Raw genomic sequence first — 6160 nt, forward strand, 5'->3', positions numbered from 1 at the left:
AATAAACAAACAAACGATGTGGGCGCATTGAGTTCCATTAGCTCATGCCTGCGTTTTGTGGGTGTGACCCACGAACTGGAGAAGGGTACAATGAACATAGGGCCGATTCGAAAGAAAAAAATCCTCTTGTGCCATAACAAGAACAAACTATAGCCCCTTTCCGTGTCACCTGCTACAAATATCGGGCGAAAATATTAATCTCCTCATTCGGACAGTTTATCACATTGTATCGAATTATGAAGAACATGTTGAAACTAGTCTTGTGTCGTTCCGGAACGAACTAGTTCCAATGAACGATTCACTAAAAGGAACGACTGTAACTAGTTCCATCTCTTTCGTTCTCATCGTTCCTTTTGTCATTTAGTTTTATTTTCAATTTACGCTCCATCGTTCCGCGGATCGCAGTTTTTATACCCTTCACCACTACTGTGGTACAGGGTATAATAAGTTTGTGCATTTGTATGTAACGCCAAGAAGGAGTAATCATAGACCAACCTTTTAGTATACGGATCGGCTTAGAATTAAATTCTGAGTCGATTTAGCGATGTCCGTCTGTCTGTCTGTCTGTTGATGTATTTTTGTGTGCAAAGTACAGCTCGCAGTTTTAGTCCGATTGTCCTAAAATTTGGTATAGGGTCCTGTTTCGGCTCAAAGACGATCCCTATTGATTTTGGAAAAAATCGGTTCAGATTTAGATATAGCTGCCATATATATTTTTCGCCGATCTGGTCATAATTGGCGTGTATATCAACCGATCTTCCTCAAATTCCGTACATCCGAATATTTTATGGGTCTCGAAAAACTTGCAAAATACCAGCCAAATCGGTTCAGATTTAGATATAGCTCTCATATATAGCTTTCGCCCGATTTACACTCATGTGCCCACAGAGGCCAATTTTTTGCTCCGATTTAGTTGAAATTTTGCACAGGGAGTAGAATTAGCATTGTAGCTATGCGTGCCAAATTTGGTTGAAATCGGTTCAGATTTAGATATATTTCCCATATATAGCTTTCGCCCGATTTACACTCATATGACCACAGAGGCCAATTTTTAACTCCGATTTAGTTGAAATTTTGCACAGGGAGTATAATTAGCATTGTTGCTATGCGTGCCAAATTTGGTTGAAATCGGTTCAGATTTAGATATAGCTCCCATATATATGTTTTTCTGATTTCGACAAAAATGATCAAAATACCAACATTTTCCTTGTTAAATCGCCACTGCTTAGTCGCAAAATTGTAAAAATGACTCTAATTTTCCTAAACTTCTAATACATATATATCGAGCGATAAATCATAAATAAACTTTTGCAAAGTTTCCTTAAAATTGCTTCAGATTTAAATGTTTCCCATATTTTTTTACTAACATTGTGTTCCACCCTAGTGCATTAGCCGACTTAAATCTGAGTCTATAGATTTTGTAGAAGTCTATCAAATTCTTCCAGATCGAGTGATATTTAAATGTATGTATTTGGGACAAACCTTTATATATAGCCCCAAACACATTTGACGGATGTGATATGGTATCGAAAATTTAGATCTACAAAGTGGTGCAGGGTATAATATAGTCGGCCCCGCCCGACTTTAGACTTTCCTTACTGGTTTTTTACTAACATTGTGTTCCACCCTAGTTCATTAGCCGACTTAAATTTTGAGTCTATAGATTTTGTAGAAGTCTATCAAATTCTTCCAGATCGAGTTATATTTAAATGTATGTATTTGGGACAAACCTTTATATATATCCCCCAAAACATTTGACGGATGTGATATGGTATCGAAAATTTAGATCTACAAAGTGGTGCAGGGTATAATATAGTCGGCCCCGCCCGACTTTAGACTTTCCTTACTGGTTTTACTTCTGTTTGAGCTATTTGCCAATTCATTTTTGGCGCGTATGTATTTAAATCATTGATTGATATGCTGATATTTAATAGAATCATTAATCCCATCTCAAGCTCTTCACAAACGACAAAAAATCGTAATTTCTTGCAAGGAATAATTTTGCACAGAGTATAGTATTATTAAATCCAAAAATCCATCAAAAGAGTTTGGCTTCCTGAGTTTAGTTACTACCTTAAATTTTCCATTCCTTTCATTATTTTTTCTTACTATAAACTATTTGAAGTAATTTCACCCAATTTTCCATATTTTTGTATCTTTCAATTCACCACGAACTTCGTTACACAAAGTAAACAAACAATGTCATGCCTTCCTTTAGTAGATGACAGTGATAACAAATATAAAAATCCGGAACGAAAAGGAACGATGGAGCGATTTGATGGAACTAGTTCCTTTGTACAAAAGGAACGATGAGTCCGAATCACTACGGTGAACGATTTTGCCCAAGACTAGTTGAAACTTAAATCGTTACTTTTCCAAAAATACTCCTGATTTTTAAGGTAAATACTTATGGGATCCCTTGTAGAACCATGCTGTCTATGAGGTAAATGCTCAAGGCCATGTTGTGAGCCTATTTAGGTATGTTCGTCGTATGTCTGTCTGTAGCTTATTTTTGTAATCAAAGTTTAGGTCGATTAGAAATTTGGCCGGGTCAACCCTAAGCCCTTGTTAGTTTTTGCATTAATTTTTCCATTCGGAAAATTTAATGCATTACGATAGAACCACTTAGAGAAGCTTTGAAATAAATACTCAGAAATGTGAGGGGATAATCCACCGGTTTCTCTAAACTTCCAAGAACTTTAGTACATATTCCAATATTTAAAAGGTTCAGATTTAATAATATAGAAATTTTATAACAATTTATTTGGCAGTTTTATCCTTTTTGAGTAAATGTATCTTCTTAATCAATTCATCAATATTGAAATCCTCCGGTATATTCAATGCATCCTAGAATGAAGTGTTTATAGTAATTAATTAGTACATAATATTTATTATTAATTGCTACTTTACCAAACGATCTTGTAGACTCTCCATATTTGATTCAACATCCATTACAGATGATTGCATCTGAGCTTCAGACACAAGACGCTTATTGATAGATGTTGTAAATCTAAAGAGAAAGAAGAGTTCAAAAGTTTTAAAATTAAAATTCTAACAAGAGTTTCATAACATATCTTACTTCTCCAATAAATTACATTCCGCCTGCTCCTTTTCCAACTCCTCTTGTTGTTTCCTAATTTCGTTTTTCAACTTAGCAATTGTGGCTTCATTTTCAATTTGCTCTTTTTTCTTTTTGTAATAGAATGATTTCAGATTCAATAGATCAAGATCTTGCAAATTCGTAGCACGTTGGAGTTCTACACAATCATCGAGCAGAACATGCAGATTATCATCTAGATCGCACATTTCCAGACCAACTAATTTCAATTGGTATTCATAGTGCTCTCCTAAGAGAAAGTTAAAGTCCATTAATTTTAGAATTGCATATAAAAAAGAGAAAGGTAAGTCGGAAGGAACTGACTTCAATTACTCTACTATCGAAACGTTGGCAAAAAAGTGAGGGATAATAAGTAAATGTTTGCTTTTGGACAAGCAATTGCATAGGGTGCATATCAGTGTAGAGAAGCGTACTATCGCTTTATTTATAGATCTTTCCTGGGACACTTTGTATCGCTTCTTTGGCATAAGTTTATGGGAGCCACCGTGGTGCAATAGTTAGCATGGCCGCCTTCGTGGGTTCGATTCCACCTCAGTAGTGCTGGTGTCATTTCTGAGTGTTTCACAACGTATCTAAGTGGTGTCACTGCAATGTCGAACACCGTTCGGACTTGGCTATAAAAAGGATGTTCCTTGTCATTGAGCTTAACATAGAATAGGCCAGCACTCAGTGATAAAAGAGAAGTTCACCACTGTGGTATCACAATGTTCACCACTTTGGTATGAGTTTGGAGGTTGAAAATCCATGTGGACCGATGTGTAGAACCAAATTCACTAAGTTTATATACTAAAATGAGTCCTGAACAAGCTTGTTAATGTTGCTCGACAATAACAAAACTTTGATAACACATACTTGCCAAAAATTGTTAGGTGTTTCATTCGGAGTTTGGACCGACTTTTTAAAGAACTGTAAAAATCCAGTTACGGCGCGAACAGAATTTGCCCATCGGGAGAATTTTGTGGAAAGGATAATTTGCCCAACGGGAGACTTCCTTCGAGGATCAATTCGCCTAATAGGAGAACTTCAATGGGAGAACTCTTCCGAGGAACAATTCGCCCAAGCCGAGCACATTCTCTGTGAATTTGCCAGTCGGAAGAACACTCCCAAACACAGAATATATCCACGGGACAGCTTCTCAGAGGAAAAATTTGTCCTAGGGCAAAGCTCCCACAGCGGACAATTTGCCCAACAGGAGATCCCGCACAAATTTGCCAGTAAAAGAAAATTCCCCCAAACGAATAATATAGCTATCGGGAGAACACCCTCAGAGGACAATTTAGCCAACTCGGATTTACACCAGTTGAAACTAAAAATTAGCGCATGCACTTTTTCTCACATTTAACCACTGGCTCAAATTTAACATAAAACCAAACTCAAAACTTACTCAATTTCTTCAATTGATTTATCTCTTCAGACAGTAGCAAAGAATCTAAAATATAAATGAAAAATCAAAACCATCAAAAACCAAAAACTTATAAAATTAGCAACAAATACCCATTTTTATTTGAAATAATTAGTGTGTGCGGCACAAATACTAGAAAATGAAATGTTAATGGCGTTGCCAAATGATGAAATTTCTTCGATGTTTGGCAATGCATTACAGCTGCTATTGACAATCTCACAAAAACAAAACAAAATATAAACACAGGGCAGACTTTTTCAATTAGATAACGCACTTAACTTTTCCATTCCGATTGCAACAGATAAATATAGTCGGCCTCAAAAATGAGAAGAATTTCTAGAATATATTGTGGATATTTGAAAAATAGACAAATATATACAACCACAAATACTGGTAGATATATTAATACAACAGCGTTAAGTTCCACTCCATGTCTACACTTAGAAAAAGAGACAATATTTCAAAGTCTATCTAATCAACAAAAACGTGCCTATGTTCCTGACACAACGGCCCCTGCAAATAAAGAATGTTGGAATTGCAAAAAGGATGTCACACAGACTATGATTTGTCAGCATTGTAAATATATTCAAGACGTGAACTCCAATGTGGTAAGATTTAGGAAGAGGAATTCCAAATAAAGTCTACAATAAAAATTTTACATTTTTTTAGAACTATTTCGAATTGCTGGACTTCCCACAAAGTTTCGAATTGGAAACTTCATCATTAACCAAACGATTCCGCCAACTACAATCCCTGGTGCATCCTGATAAATTTAGTAATAAGTAAGTTATCCATAATACATTTTTTAGTATTTCTTGAGCTTATAACTTTTTTGTTTAGATCTTCACGTGAACAGATAAATTCTGCGGATTGGAGTTCCTTGATCAACAAAGCCTACAAGACTTTATTAATACCCATAGATCGTGGTCAATATCTATTACAATTAAATGGAAGACAAATTCCCCAAGATAATAGTGCTTTAGATAAAGAATTTCTTATGGAAATGATGGAACGTAATGAAGAAGTAGATGAAGCCAATACCAAAAACGAATTAGAAGAAATCCACGAAAGACTATCGCAAGAGCTCCAGGAAAAAGTACAAAATCTAACAAAGAGTTTTGGCAGCAATGACTTAGAGAAAGCCACTGCTGTATTGGTGGAAATGAAATATTTATTGAGTATACAGAAAACTATTAAAAATAAGTTACAATCATTAATGGGAAGCTGAAGCTATAGTAGTATGTTGAAGCAATGTTGTTATTAAATGACAAAAATATGTGATTATTTTAATGTTATACGCAGTTATTGGCGATATATAAATAGTAAACTTAAAACAAATCTATCTTGTCCGCTGTGTTTCATGTACACTAAATTCAGAGTAGATTAATATGACCGTATTCAAACCTGAACTTATATATCTGATACTTTGTAAGTCCAAGAAGTTTCATAAAAACCAGTCACCATGGTATAATGGTATTGGTGTATTGCCACAATGAATTTTTATTTTGAACCAAAATTTTTCCAAAATTGGACAAAAATACGTAAATTTGTCCAGATTAAATTAATATAATTTAAAAGTTAAAATTTTTCCAAAATTTTACATAGATAGAAAATTTGGTAAACTTTTTATTTCTATAGAA

At 34.9% G+C, this 6160-nt stretch overlaps 2 protein-coding genes across 2 annotated transcripts; one reads left to right on the forward strand and one right to left on the reverse strand.

Annotated features, from left to right (window-relative positions):
• Positions 1-2732: 2732 nt before the first annotated feature.
• Positions 2733-4714, reverse strand: wac (wee Augmin). The gene is made up of 5 exons (XM_075305759.1): positions 4613-4714; positions 4503-4547; positions 3080-3347; positions 2911-3010; positions 2733-2847 (listed from the first exon to the last, which is right to left on the reverse strand). Exons 1-5 carry the CDS (start codon positions 4614-4616, stop codon positions 2761-2763), a joined length of 504 nt encoding a protein of 167 aa, XP_075161874.1. The 5' UTR covers positions 4617-4714; the 3' UTR covers positions 2733-2760.
• A 38-nt stretch (positions 4715-4752) lies between these two features.
• Positions 4753-5866, forward strand: Hsc20 (iron-sulfur cluster co-chaperone protein HscB-like protein, mitochondrial). The gene is made up of 3 exons (XM_075305758.1): positions 4753-5128; positions 5190-5302; positions 5361-5866. The coding sequence occupies exons 1-3, from the start codon at positions 4844-4846 to the stop codon at positions 5746-5748; spliced, it is 786 nt and encodes a 261-aa protein (XP_075161873.1). The 5' UTR covers positions 4753-4843; the 3' UTR covers positions 5749-5866.
• Positions 5867-6160: the final 294 nt, after the last annotated feature.

This window comes from Haematobia irritans, chromosome 4 (assembly GCF_050003625.1).
Source record: "Haematobia irritans isolate KBUSLIRL chromosome 4, ASM5000362v1, whole genome shotgun sequence".
Taxonomy (NCBI): Eukaryota; Metazoa; Arthropoda; class Insecta; order Diptera; family Muscidae; genus Haematobia; species Haematobia irritans.

Coding starts and splice junctions, on each gene's coding strand:
- Hsc20 (XM_075305758.1), top strand. CDS start 4,844: ATGAGAAGAATTTCTAGAATATATTGTGGATATTTGAAAAATAGACAA. Junction 5,129..5,189: donor AAGACGTGAACTCCAATGTG/GTAAGATTTAGG, acceptor ACATTTTTTTAG/AACTATTTCGAATTGCTGGA. Junction 5,303..5,360: donor CCTGATAAATTTAGTAATAA/GTAAGTTATCCA, acceptor TTTTTTGTTTAG/ATCTTCACGTGAACAGATAA.
- wac (XM_075305759.1), bottom strand. Junction 3,348..4,502: donor AAATCAATTGAAGAAATTGA/GTAAGTTTTGAG, acceptor ACTTTCTCTTAG/GAGAGCACTATGAATACCAA. Junction 2,848..2,910: donor AGAGTCTACAAGATCGTTTG/GTAAAGTAGCAA, acceptor ACTTCATTCTAG/GATGCATTGAATATACCGGA.